This window comes from Fundulus heteroclitus, chromosome 2 (genome assembly GCF_011125445.2).
Source record: "Fundulus heteroclitus isolate FHET01 chromosome 2, MU-UCD_Fhet_4.1, whole genome shotgun sequence".
NCBI lineage: Eukaryota > Metazoa > Chordata > Actinopteri > Cyprinodontiformes > Fundulidae > Fundulus > Fundulus heteroclitus.
Genome location: NC_046362.1, coordinates 3606657 through 3621045, shown reverse-complemented (window position 1 = coordinate 3621045; position 14389 = coordinate 3606657). Strand labels below are relative to the sequence as shown.

General features: G+C 41.7%; 1 protein-coding gene across 2 annotated transcripts in view; it reads left to right on the top strand.

The window, feature by feature from the left end:
• cftr (CF transmembrane conductance regulator) overlaps positions 1-14389 on the top strand; it is a 51441-nt gene that overhangs the window by 23575 nt on the left and 13477 nt on the right. For both annotated transcript variants that reach the window (XM_036144549.1, NM_001309975.1), the window contains 8 exon segments: positions 2065-2159; positions 3070-3156; positions 5097-5859; positions 6730-6858; positions 6942-6979; positions 7194-7480; positions 7659-7738; positions 10703-10853. In XM_036144549.1, the coding sequence (XP_036000442.1) occupies positions 2065-2159; positions 3070-3156; positions 5097-5859; positions 6730-6858; positions 6942-6979; positions 7194-7480; positions 7659-7738; positions 10703-10853 (1630 nt within the window).

The window sequence follows — 14389 nt, the reverse complement described above, 5'->3', positions numbered from 1 at the left end:
GATCCTGCCTCTTCCATGCCAGAAAGAGACCCAAAGATCTGAAGGGTGTCAGATTGGATGGACCAACGTCCAAGTAGGCGTCAGGCAGGTAGTAGTAAGGTGTTTTTTAATGATGATAGGCAAACTTACAGTCAGGCAGGTAAGACAGGAAACAGGAGCACGACAAGGAAGAGTCCAGAATCAGGGTTGCATAACGGAGGACCTAACAATGAGAGTGATTGAGCTGTCTGAATAAATAGGAGAGCAGACAAAAAGGAAGACAGGTGGAGCAATTCATGCAGGTGAAAAGTGTAGAGGTCATCACAAACGGAGAGCAGTGATCTGGCAGAGACAGGAGGGGAGCAGAACCTAACAGGAAAGCATGCTGAATGAACAGACATCACCAAAAGAACAGGTAGACAGGAAAGTAAGGATCTAGCACAGGGGTTTTCAAATTCATTGAATGTGAGCCTCCCCTTGGAATAGGTAAGGATAACCTGCCCCCCCCCCCCCCCCCAAAAAAAAATAAAAATAAAAAATCCACAGACCTACCCCACACAGGTCCCTGCAGCAAATGCATTTTTCTTTTGTGTTCCTGGAATCCTGGTAAACATCTGACAGCCCAATACATGTTTTTTTATTGTAGTTATTTTGACAAAGTACATCCATAAAAAAGGCCTAATCACAAAATCCATCCATCCAACTATTTCCATTTTACATGCTACTTTTATATCATGGACAGAGGGCCTATTTTTAAAGTTGAACTGTCATTAGAGCAAAATCATAAACTGACAAAATGAACTAAGCAGACGCCAATGTCAAACGGAACTCACATCAACAGGAGACGTCAGCTGAAATAATAATAAAAAAGAAAACTTGAATTTAACAGACGTCAACACATCCATATTCCAATTTACTTTTTAGGCTAATTATACACAATTTAAACCTTTTGCTATTTTAACGATCAAGCATTTCAGTTGTTGTTGAGCGTGGAATGAGCAGGTGCGTGCGAGCAAAGTTGCGCGCGAGCAGAGATGGAAATGAGCGCGAGGAAAGAAGGATGAGAAGAGTTTTCCAGAGTTGAGCACGCGCCAGACCAGTTTTGAGCGTTGAGAGTTGTCTCACTGCGCGCTTGATTGGTTCCTGCGCACTCAGACAGAAGGCAAAAATATCGTTTCACAAATCTGAGCGGCAGTGCTGTCTTCTTCTGTCTTCTCGCACCTCCCCTGTGACTCTTTGGCGCCCCCCAAGGGAGGTGCGCCTCACCTATTGAAAACCACTGATCTAGCAGAACTACTAGAATAATAATGAACAGAAGCTAAGTAACGAGGTGAGAAAACACAAACAAAACTGCAGAATCCCCAGAAACCTAACACAAAGTGATCAAACCCCTGGGGATCCTGACAAAGGGTCAGGAGGAGCAACTTTGGTGTACTCTGTTCAGCCTTCCCTTCATCTGTAAAAAGTCTCTGTCTCAAAGTCTGAATTGCCTGAAGACACGTCTCGTCATAAGTAGTTAACATTGTGTCTCTTATGTGGTCCATTCTCTGGGAAGTTTTGTTTTTCTGACCATCTAGACAAACTTAAAATCCTCATATTCAGGTCAGCTGATTTCTTGGTTCAACTCTAATTCTCTCTTATATTATTTAAGTACATCTAACCTTATGTAACCAATATTCTGTGGACCTCTCAATTTGTTAAGTCTGCTTTTTTGTTGTTTCTCCTTATACTGCATCATTACCATGTTGTTGCCTTTTCGTGTGGACTACAATTAAGCCTGGCCCTGTTGCCCTCACTGTTAAAATCCCACAATCCTTCACTCCGTGTGGGCCCAGATCCTTGCAAACATGCAACCATTGGTCATTATGGAACTTACTTAGTCTTTGGCAAATCATGAGTGCATGTTGAAATCATTCCATATACAATCAAGATATGCGTTAAAGTTTTTTTCTATTTTTGTATGAAAAAGGGGGCATGTCATTCCTGTGGTTAGTAACTCCGATTGTATTCATTGTTTTTTTTTCAATCTGTATTTATTGCACACACAGTGATTTGACCCAATGACCCATTTGTTTTCTACTAAAGGATTTAGACCTGCTGCCTGAGAAGGACAAGACGGCGATTGCTGAAGGCGGAGTTACCCTCAGTGGGGGTCAAAGAGCAAGGATCTGCCTCGCCAGGTAGCAATACACTTGTCAGCATTTCCTTATGGTTCACCACTCATGGGAAGTTCGAATGATGATCTTTTTAATCATTAAAGATCACGTCTGCGTCATAAATGAGTGTTAGGAAGAGACAAGGGGTACAATAAGAAGTTTTGAATGCTTTGATGAAAAACTAGTTTCTCTAAAATTTCAACTGAGGCTAAAGACAAAGGTAGCCATCGGGATTTGTTGCTTGTTTACTGGCATCGACTACATCGCAGATCGTTTGTTTGTGTTTGCCTTGCCAATGATTAACACTTCAACTGGTGAAAGTAAAGTTAATGGCTCATGAACAATGGGTCCAGATCAAACAGACATTTGTGAATTAAATGAAGTACTAATATTTGTCAAAGCAGCAGTGATTTTCTTTAAATTCAGTATCTCTGTTGGATTTACTATCATTAATATAATTACCGACTGGTTATCTCCAGAAAAATTTAAGTTGCAAAAAGACACCATCAGCCCAGGACTCATTTCCCTCGTGACAGTTGGTGCTTAAAGGCTCAAGTCAGCTTCTGGCATATTTATAATATTTCAGAACTGTTTAAGGACACGTATCAGGGATTCCTGCTCTGGCTTTCAATAGGTCTGATGAAGCTTTATGACCTCGTTAAATCTCTGTGTAGCACATTAGAGACACTCTCATATTCCCATGCATTATTTATATGGTTATTGATTTATGGTTAGGACTTGGACATTTACTTCTATAATCTCTGAAAGTGTTCACTTAAGTTTTTTACAGTATTCCCTCAGAAACCCTTACTTCATTTTTGTACTGTGTGGATCTAGATTACCCTTTTTACCTCTCATTTCATGTGTTTACTTTCACTAAGACCTTATTGTCTTCAAACTCTGTTATCGCCCACATCTGTTTTCTACATCCTAGGGCCGTATATAAGGATGCAGACCTGTACCTGCTCGACGCACCTTTCACCCACCTGGACATTGCAACAGAGAAAGAGATCTTTGACAAGTAAGGATCCCAACAGAGAGTCTTTCATGTAGCAGTAGTGGGGGTTGGGAGAGCTACAGAAAGTTCAAGGTCAAGGTCCTCTTCTGCTGTCTCAGATGCTTGTTGACTGTGCTGAAGGTTTCTCTGGTAACAGTGTAATTTTCTGAGGAAGTGGAGCTTTTGTTAAATACAATCCTAGCTACAGGGTCTAGGGAAAAACATGGAATTATTTTCTTTGGAGGATGTTTAGTCGTTTGTTTTTAAATTATAGCAAAGATAAATAAATAAATTAGAGTACACTTATGAGATAATTATATTGTATGTAACATCTGAACATTCTAAACAACATACATCAGAAATATGATGGTTACATCGTTTTATAAAATGGCCTTTTTCTTTAGATCAAGTGGAGGAAACCCCTTTGGAAAAACGCTGTTTGAAAACATTAACACTGTTTCTTGCACCTCCTCTGTTTTATTAGTTAGTTAGTTAGTTAGTTAGTTAGTTAGTTAGTTAGTTAGTTAGTTAGTTAGTTAGTTAGTTAGTTAATTAATTCAAACTCTGTAAGTTTGAATTAATTCAGGACTTTACTTAAATAAGTCAATTCAATTTTAATTATATTCACAACTCATATCATCTCAAGACACTTTACAAAGTCAATTCTATCAAATCATACAGGTAGAAACAAGTTTCCTATCTAAGGAAACCCAGTAGATTGCATCAAGTCTTAACAAGCAGCATTCACTCTTCCTGAAAGAGTGTAGAGCCACAGGGACAGTCGTCTACATTGTTAATTGGCTTTGCAGCAATCCCTCATACTGAGCAAGCATGAAGTAACAGTGAAGAGGAAAACTCCCTTTTAACATGAAGGAAAAACTTCCAGCAGAACCAGACTCTGTGTGAACGGTCATCTGCCTGAGGCACTAAAAACACAGAAGCACACATTGAATCTATGGAATCTTTTCTATTTTATATAGGAATACCTAATGATCTGCCCCCTGGATGATTATACTGCTAAGGGAATGCCAGACCAGGTGTACATGCTATGAAGAGAAAAAAAGAGAGAACATAAAGTTAAAAGTTTAAATAACAACAAACAATGCGAATTGCAGAATAGTAGGAGAACTCAACAGAGAGAGAGAGATATAGACCCTAATATGGTCCAGCAGCCTAAGCCTATAGCAGCATAACTATAGAGATAGCTCAGGGTACCCTAAGCCACTCTAACTATAAGCTTTGTCAAACAGGAAGGTCGTAAGCCTAGTTTTAAAAGTAGACAGGGTGTCTGCCTCACAGACCAAAACTGGGAGTTGGCACGTCCCACCGGGAGGAGGCCCAGAGGGAGACCCAGGACACGCTGGAGGGACTATGTTTCTCAGCTGGCCCGGGAACGCCTTGGGATTCCCCCGGAAGAGCTGGCCTAAGTGGCTGGGGAGAGGGACGTCTGGGTCTCCCTACTGAAGCTGCTACCCCCGGCCCGGGATAAGTGGAAAAAGATGGATGGATGGATGGCTGTTGTGTGTGCTTTGCGTGACAGTGTAACGGGTGTTGCACAAACAGAATTGAAGTGACTAGATCACTGTAACGGTATGATATTAGTAAAAAAAGAAATGGCTGGAACGGAAAGCTGGATCGACGTCATTCATCCAATATCCGATCTAGCTAATTAGTTGATACTGGAGCTGAAGTCCGATCCAGGATCGGATCGGTATATCTCTAGCAGATTTGAAAGGACCCAATGTTTTAACGATCAGATGTTAAAGAAAGTAGTTTTTGTGTCGTATCTGTGATCTTCGATTTTATTTTTCATGGTAAAACCTCCTCAGGGAGAAGGGATTCCATATTTGTTTTCAGGGGTTGTAGATGCATGACCCCCATTCTTATCCTAGAAGTGAAAAGTTTATTTGGGATTTTGAAAGAACAAGGCCCTCTTCAGTCAAGATCATGTGTTTAATCCTCAGATGTGTCTGTAAACTCATCGCCTCCAAGACTCGCGTTGTGGTCACCAGCAAGTTGGAGCATCTCAAACGGGCGGACAGAATCCTTCTGTTGCACAACGGAGACTGCTACTTCTACGGCACCTTCTCAGAGCTGCAGGCCCAGCGGCCAGACTTTAGCTCCCTCCTGCTTGGGCTTGGATCTTATGACAACATCAGTGCAGAGCGCCGCAGCTCTATCCTCACAGAAACCCTTCGCAGAGTCTCAGTGGATGAAACGGCTGGTTTCCGAGGCCACGACCCCAATCGGCAGTCCTTCCGCCATGAGCCATTTCATAGCCACGCTATGGGCGATGGCTACCCTGAAAAACGCAAGCCGTCCCTCATCCTTAACCCTCTTGCAGCCGCCCGCAAATTCTCATTCATCGGTAACTCCCAGTCGACAAATAATTTCCCATCCTCAGCTATAGAAGACGGAGGACACGAACTTTCAGATAGAAGATTCTCTGTAGTACCTGAGGATGATCAGGTGGAAGAGGCGCTTCCTCGGAGCAACCTGTATCACCATGTGCTACAGCACCTCAACGGCAGGCGCCAGTCGGTTCTGGCGTTCATCACCAACGCTCAGGGCCAGGAGCGCAGAGAGCAGATGCAGTCTTCCTTTAGGAAAAAGCTGTCCATCACCCCGCAGTGTAACCTGGCATCCGAGCTGGACATCTACGCCCGACGCTTGTCCAAGGACAGTGTTTTTGACATCAGTGAGGAAGTGGATGAAGAAGACATGGAAGTAAGTTTTTGGCACCGTGTTTACTTCTTCTCATAATTAGACAATAATAGATGTGCTCAGTTCATCACATTTGAAACAGATTATGGCAGATTTGGTCATTTAAATTTAACATTATGGCTTGATAATATGAGGAAAATGCTTTGGCAGGCGTTTAGAGCATTAAGCACCACAATAGCATTAGTATTGCTGTTAGTTTACTGTACTGTTCTGGGTGAACGATTACAATAAACTGACACTAGTTGAAACTAGCTCTGTGGTCAGTTGTATGGCTGGTAAAAATCGAGTTCCTTGTTTTTTGTGACAGTCATTTGTCCAATAAGACTGAAAATTAGACATTTCTGTGCTCATAGTGGTTTGAAAGGCACCCTGATGGACTGATTAGCTGATCAAACAAAGTGACACTGCTTGCAGACTCTGGTGAACTAACTTTAGCCTAGAAACACAGGTGTGGTTTAGCTGAGTAAACAGACCTAACTATATGCTTTCTAGACAATTAGTAGACCAATATTATCTGCTTATTTATATTTCACTGAAAACAATCCAAATATCCTTTTAGGGTGTGATAAAGATGGTTTCACGGTTCACATGTCAGAGTTGAAAATCATGCCCATTTTTTGTCTAAAAACAAAACTGGCCATTAAGAGACTTTCTCTGCTTTATGTTGTGTCACAAGCTTGTTTGTAAAAATAAATAAATAAATAAATACATTAATTAATTAATTATTATTATTAACAACAACAACAACAACAACAACAACAACAACAACAATAATAATAATAATAATAATAATAATAATAATAATAATAATAATAATAATAATAATAATAATAATATAGTATTTATGATAAAATAGTATATTTTTTTTTCCAGGAATGCTTTGCAGATGACCGTGAGGACATCTTCGAAACTACCTCATGGAGTACTTATCTTCGATATGTTTCCACCAACAGAAGTTTGATCTATGTCTTGATTTTCATTTTGATTGTCTTTGCCATTGAGGTAAAACATTTATTTGTAATTTAAGATTTTTGAACGTTATAATTTTAAGTAACAGGAATATTGTCTCTCTTTTCAACTATTAGGTTGCCGGTTGTGTCATTGGGATTTTTCTCATTACTTCGTGAGTGTCGAGTTACATTCCTGTGCACATAAACTACACATCAGTTTTAGGATAGCATCTGCCAAAATGGACAAAGTTCTTTTAATAAATGTCTATTGTTTGGTCAAAAAGTATATTTAAAGGCTAAATTGTAACATTTATGGTTTAATCTTCAGTTATTTGACTGAAAGTCGATTCATAATTTGAATCTCCATCCTTTGCTTCATTCAACCAGTGAGATATGGAGGGATGGCGCCAACCCTAACTCCCCCAACTACATCGATGAGCAGCACCCGAACGCCTCTTCGACTCCTGTCCACCTTGCAGTCATAGTCACACCAACCAGCACCTACTACATCATCTACATCTTCTTTGCTCACTCAGATAGCATACTGGCCCTTGGAGTCTTTAGGGGTCTCCCTTTAGTCCACACGTTGCTCACTGTGTCTAAAAGACTTCACGAACAGATGCTTAGCTCTGTGCTACGGGCCCCTATGTCTGTTCTCAACACCATGAAAACAGGTAGGCTGCACTGCTTTTTGGACTTGTCCTTTACCTTCTTTTTGTTTTGTTTTGTTTTTGGTTAATAAGTCAGTAATGAACGTCTGGAACGTTATGACAAACTGATTTGCCCTACCTTACAACCCTGGTTCATTAGGAATTTATGTATCTTCTTCTTCTTTCTGTTTAACAACTCTAGGCCGGATAATGAACAGATTCACCAAAGACATGGCCGTCATTGATGACATGCTACCACTAGTGCTTTTTGACCTCATACAGGTACTCAACACACAGAGAGCGTCAATACAGAATGTTCCTTTTGTCACAGTCACACATGATCCCTCCATCCGAACTGCTGATGCACTTGTCAACTCAAACGTTGTGTTGTGACTCATGTAAAAACTCCAGTTTTTTGCAACGACAGAATTTACATTGCATATTTTTTCTTTCACTTAAACTATAGTTGAACCAACAAAAACAGACAAATAAATACCAACTTAGAAAAAAAAAAACGTCCCAAAAAGGAGCAGACTTCTTAAAAAACGTAAACATGCCGCCTGAGTTTAACCTTTGCATCCAGGAATATAAAATCCTCTTCCAGGCTGGGTTCCCATCACTTCCAAGCTGAACGTTTCATCATGATCCTGCAAGGAAGAAAGGCAGACAACCAAACCATACCAAACAGATGAAACTATAATACAGGTGGCAAATCGCCTAGTCAAATACTCATCAGGATAGGTTAAGACTCATAGTAGTGCTTGCGTTTTCTTCTCCAAAGGTATAATTTTTGTTCAGATCTACCAAACAATCAAAATTATGATTCATCAGAGAACACAACTTAACTGCACCAGTCTACAGCTGTCGTTCTCTTTTACATTCGCTTGATGTTTTGGCCTTGGACGTGGACTGCGCTGGTTAAAACCCTTTTAGTGAAGAACTAAAATACCTGCAGGCCTTTATTTGGAGGCAACTACTACTAACACAGGAAGACTTTGATTTCAGGCACAGAAACCCCTAAGATGGGGCTGAATTAAAACAAATGAGCAAAGAGTGGGGCCAAACTCCTCCACAGTGATGTAAAAACACTCATTGCCAATAGGGGGTTTTCACTGACGTCACTGGCCAACTTCCGGTCCGCCATATTGGGTGGCACACTTCCTTATCTCTAGTTGTCGTACACGTATTATCGTATAGCGAATGGATAAGTACGCCAGCACGCTAGAGCGACCAGATAAGGACGTATACCTGAGGAAATGTTCCGTGATCGACCATATGGACCCCTATGCCCTCCACGGTGCCTTGTTTAGCCGTAATCCAGATGATTGGCCAAATGTAGAGCACGGCGACAGTGCATTACCTGGTGTTCGGTGAAAACCCTCTGCACACTTTTGAGGAAATGAGAGCTTACAAGGGTCTAGAGGCTCACAACCAGTTCACATCTGGTTATGTACATCAAGGAAATCGCCATCATACGTGGACGGGTGAGTTTTAATAAGATGGTAAAAATGTAAACAATCCGACGCAAATGTGTCGCATTCTTCTGCGGTGGCTGGCGGCCGGCGGTGCGCGAAGGCGCTTGGCTGCAGGGCCGATCGACGCCGCTCGCGGCTTTAATTATTTAAGCAGAACAATGACCAGTGCAAAATTAAGTTGTATTTACCGTATTGGCGCCGGTAGGAGCTGCAGATCATAAAGCCAGCAAACAGTGGGAACACAGCAACTCGTTCAAAGGTAAGCTGCGCTCAGACGGGCTCTGGCACATGCTAGTTTAGTAGCTGCTAACCGTTAGCGCTAACAACCACTCGCGCATGTAATGTACTTTTAACTTGCTGCTATGTGTTTCAAACGTTTAGAACACACTCTCATTGACATCGGGATACTGTGGAAAGTTATGTTCGGTCTTACAGCCGCGATCCAAGCGAGCCGACGACTCTTTGTTATCTCTGTAACTCGTTTAAGGGTAAGCTGCGCTCAGACGGGCTCTGGCACATGCTAACCGTTAGCGCTAACAACCACTCGCGCATGTAATGTAATTTTAACTAGCTGCTGTGTGTTTCGATGGTTTAGAACACACTCTCATTGACATCGGGATACTGTGGAAAGTTATGTTCGGTCGACTTACAGCCGCGATCCAAGCGAGCCGACTCTTTGTTATCGCTAACAGTTGTTCTCCGTGGTTGCGCCTCCAGGCAGGAAAGCGGTGGAAAATTAATCTGTTTCTATGTTTTTCCCATGGCGATCATGTGTTGCGCTGTTACAGCCCACAATACAGCAACGGTTTACCATGGTTGAAATCAAGTTAAGGTGAAATTAATCAAATTAAAACACGGCTGAGAGAGGGAGTACAGTACGCGGTAGTAATAGGCAGTAGAGGCGGCGGAGGCAGTCAACATGACAGCCGCGGAAAGTAATAAGTCATAACGCCCAAGCCCTATTATTAATATATTCTTCTTACATGTTTTAAATACTTAACAGTTAATTACCTGTGACAAAGTGAGCACCGCAGACTCTGGCGTATTCCAGCTTAACACCGTCCAAATCGGACCTGGATATCCGTGTCAGCCATAGGTGACGGCGTTGTTCAGATAGCTGTTTTTTTTTTCACATTGATTCACTATTACGGCTAGTAGGCGATAGAAAGAGCGTTGATCTCCACCTCCACGGGCCGTGCAACCAACCATTAAACACGTTTTCCCCATTGTTCACTTCCAATACTGCCTAAGGCGTCATACAACGCAGGTCAATGGTGCGAAACGACTGCCACCCAATATGGCGGACGCGCTGAGTAGTCACGTGAGCGTGACGTCAGCTGAAAACCCCCTATTATCCCGAATGCTTGATGAAAGTAGTTGCCACCAAGGATGCCACATGAAGTTGTTAGGTCTAGGGAGTAGATGTTGAAAGTTTGATGATCTGAAACATTTACATGTGACAACGGGGGCAAATATGTTTAAACAGCACAGTATAAACTGCTTCTACTACTACTGCTTCTCCCGTTTATTCACATTATCAAATAAAAGTGTTTGCATTGTATCACGTACTGCATTATTACAACTGTTTGGCAGATTAAAGCTTTACATGAGTTTTTCAGTTACGTAATCTTTAAGTGTCTCTAAAATGATAACTTTTTAATGATTACTATATTGTTAGTTATTTCATCGATAATTAACACTTTGAAGATGTGACAAGGTGTGTGATCACTTCAATATTTCGTTTCTATCGTATCCTTTTTCCTCCCGCCAGTTAACTTTACTCGTCATCGGATGCATCTTCACGGTGTCCATCATGAGACCATACATCTTCATATCTGCAATCCCGCTGGCTGTGATCTTTGTGGTCATGAGGAAGTACTTCTTACGAACCGGACAGCAGCTCAAACAACTAGAGGCTGAAGGTGAGACTAGAAGAAACATGTTGCAACCCTGATTTTGCAAGAATGACAATAACAATGTCGTATTTCGGTTAGATAACGGACTGAAATGCAGAGACAGACTGAGGTGAAGCTGAGTACTTTACTCGTAAAATCAAGAGAATTTCCAGAATGGTCCTTTCGAGCTGAGAACAGGACACAAATGCAAATGAAACGGTCAGTAAAACAGACAAATCCAGTGATGAGCAGCGACGACTGGTGAGCTAAAACACTGAGGCGGTGTTGGAGAGTGAAACACGAACCAGAGGAGCTAATCAGAGGAAATGTGAGCAGCAGAGGCAGAATGAAGGCTGGACAGCTGACAGAGGGAGACCATCTAACAGTGAAAGCTGACTTAAGACACAAAAACTACAAAATAAAGGGGAGTAGATAAACAGGGCTGTAAGATAAATAAATCTGATAACACAAAAGCAAATAGCACAAGAATAAAGTGTGAAGTAAAATGACAAAACCCAAATGAACATAAATAAACAACAAGGAAATACTGAAAACTAGTTTCAAACACACACAAAAAAGTAACCAAACCCCTGATGATTGTGTCACAGACAACCACAGTAATGTGATAGTCATCACAAAAGAGAGATTTAAGAAAAGAAAGAAAAGACAGATTTAATTTATCTCAAATTTCAACCAATTCCAATCCGAAATGAGAAACAAAAACCCTGATCTTCATATCTACCCAAAGGCCTCACCAACACAATCACTGGCACACTAACCTGCTCACCTGGTAGGTCCAACAAAAAGAAACCTACATGTGAAAATGTCATGGGTACCCCAAGCTTCCGTGGTCCTGTAACCCCCACCACAAAGCGGAGACAAGGAGCGAGGCATATAGGTTTCCTTGTTTATGAGAGCTCCAAATCCTGATTGGTCCTTCTAAATTCTTCTTCAGCCAATTAGGCATTTCATCCAGGACCTTGTTTACAAACCTTCATGGTGTAGCTGGAGCGTTACATGAAGCGACAGTTGTCAACGAGTCTTCAGTGAGAAGTAAAGGATGAAAATCAAGAACTGTTACAGCATTCACTTTATCAAAGTCTGTAAAGACCCTTAGATGTCCGTCGCATTTAAGTAAGGGATAACGGCCGATGAGGTGTCCTCTATCAGAAATGAATGGACAATGCGGAGGCTGACTCTAACGTAAGCTCGCCTGTGCTTCGCGTCGGATGGTTGCTTCTGTGAAGTCCATTGATTTTACTTACAAAGGAAAGAAATATTAGATCCATTATTTCTACTTTATTTTTTTTTTTCAAAGTTAAAATCATAAGTTTTATATAAGAAGTGGCTAAGAGAACTGTTTAATATCTCTCGCTGTGATGCGTTGCCGTTACCAGCTAACGTTTGAGCCGGCGCAATAATGTAGAACAATCAGTCTATTTGGCCGGAACCTTTTTTATACGTGTCCTATAATGTTTTTTAACGCACACCCTGTAGCCAATCAGAATTGGGTATTCACCCAGAGCATGGTATAAGTAAGGGACAATGCTCGACGAGTTGTCCATTATCAGAAATGAATGGATGGCATGCTTCCATGAAGTAACGGGTTGTTTAACTTTATCTACAGGGTGACAGAGGTCTGGTTTTGGTAAACCTGTGACCAACATTCTGAACTCAGTCTTGATGGCTGCTTTTGACATTGAGGAAACCTCTTATCTAACAAAAAAAAAAGCTGGTGCTGTTGCAAACCTGTCAGAGGTATTAAACCTGGAATAAACAAGCACTTCTCTAAAGGCACCAAAGACCAATACATGGCCAACAAATGATTTTTGTTCTCTCTGCCAGGGCCGCAATAACAAGAACAACGTTCTTTCTGGTCAGGACAATTTATACTTTGCAAGAACTCAGGTGCAGAACTCCTCAGAACTCTTTATAGGTCTTTTCCACTGTCGCACACACACACTTCATATCTTTTGGACACGACATACAAACAATACGTTCTGCCCAGAATGAAGGCTGAATGTTTCAACTCCTGTGGTTCTCCTACAAGTTATCTAAGTGGGGCACTCCTCCACCTCCCACGCTGTAGTACCACACCCCTCTGGGGTTTGTAATCTTCTGTCTGTCTGCTCCTCTACTTTCGTCCAGTTCCAACTCTCCGCCTGCCATGTGCTTGTCTCCGTCTCGTGCTATGTGCATCAGTGAAGTCTTGGAACTTAAGGTTCATGCCAAAGTAACAGCTACAGCTAGTTATAACCCCTAGTTAGCAAGAAGGACAGTTATACAACAACTGCAATAATCTGACATAGTTGTTGTAAAAGTTAAATGGGTTTGAATTTTCTCTGTCTCAAAAAAACAAGAACTTAATATTGTTCAAAATGTAAGGCAGATAGAAAGCCCTAGTTTGTGGCCAGTCAGTGAGCCTAGCTTACATCGATTCTACATGAAAACAACCAGAGTCTGTTCTGACAAAAGGCCTCACCAAAACACAAACCTGCTTCCCTAGTGCGTTTAACAAAAAGAACCTACTTGTGAAAACGTTAAGTGTACCTCAAGCTGACGTAGCTTTCTAACTCCTACCGCAAACCTTTCACCAGCAAAAGAAATGCTGCAGACACAGCACAGGTTTACAAGACAGAGCAATGCAGAGGAGCAAAGAGCCAGGCAAGCTTCCTACATAGGAGAGTTCCCAGAGTCTTTTCAAACTCTTCTCCATCCAGTCAGCCCTGCCACGTCCTGGTGACATGTAATTTAGCCATTTAACTGTGTGCGGTGTAAAATAGTTCTCTCCTCTCTACTCACTGTCTAAGAGCTGCAGGCCAGCCAGGTAACAGCCAGGCCTGATGTAGCGTACAGAAACACCAGCAGGATGAAGGCGGGAGATGGAAAATTAATTGCAGCTTTTTGGTTATTTCTGTTAGCCATTTACGACGTTTCAACACATTTTTAATCTCAAAATTATGTTTGTATTTTAGTATGAGAATTAGACAGAAACGACAGATAAAAATGCCAAGATGCATAAAACCAAGAATATGTTGGAAATCCAAAAGGGAAATCAGGACTAAAATTAAGTGAGACGGGTTGGAAGAGTGGTCGATTTCTGATTAAGCCAGTAAACAGTATCATTATATAATCCATAGTGGAACTCTAATGTAATGGTAACAAAAACAGTTTCAGAGAACGGTATTTCAGACAAACATATGTACATCGCAGATCTAAGCAAGGTTATGCTGTTGGATGCTCTGGGGTAGGAAAACGGGTCACTGGAGCAGCGGAAGATGCCCCTCTGTTTGTTAGACTTCCCTGCAGCGTGCTCCGTGCCGTCACTGAGTGCGTGCTTCAGTGGTGACGGCGCGCTCTTTCCAAAGCGTACTGGGGTCATAGAGATGAGCTGAGCTGGGATTTCCTCCAGCCGTATCCTGGTGTTGTTCTCTCTGCTGCCTTATGCAAAATATCAGACAGAATACAGTGGAAACCAAATGTATTAGTCAGCGCTCATTGATCGACATTCCTCAGTTTCACCCATAGCTTAGAGATGGTGTAGTCTTTTCCTATTGTTTCTA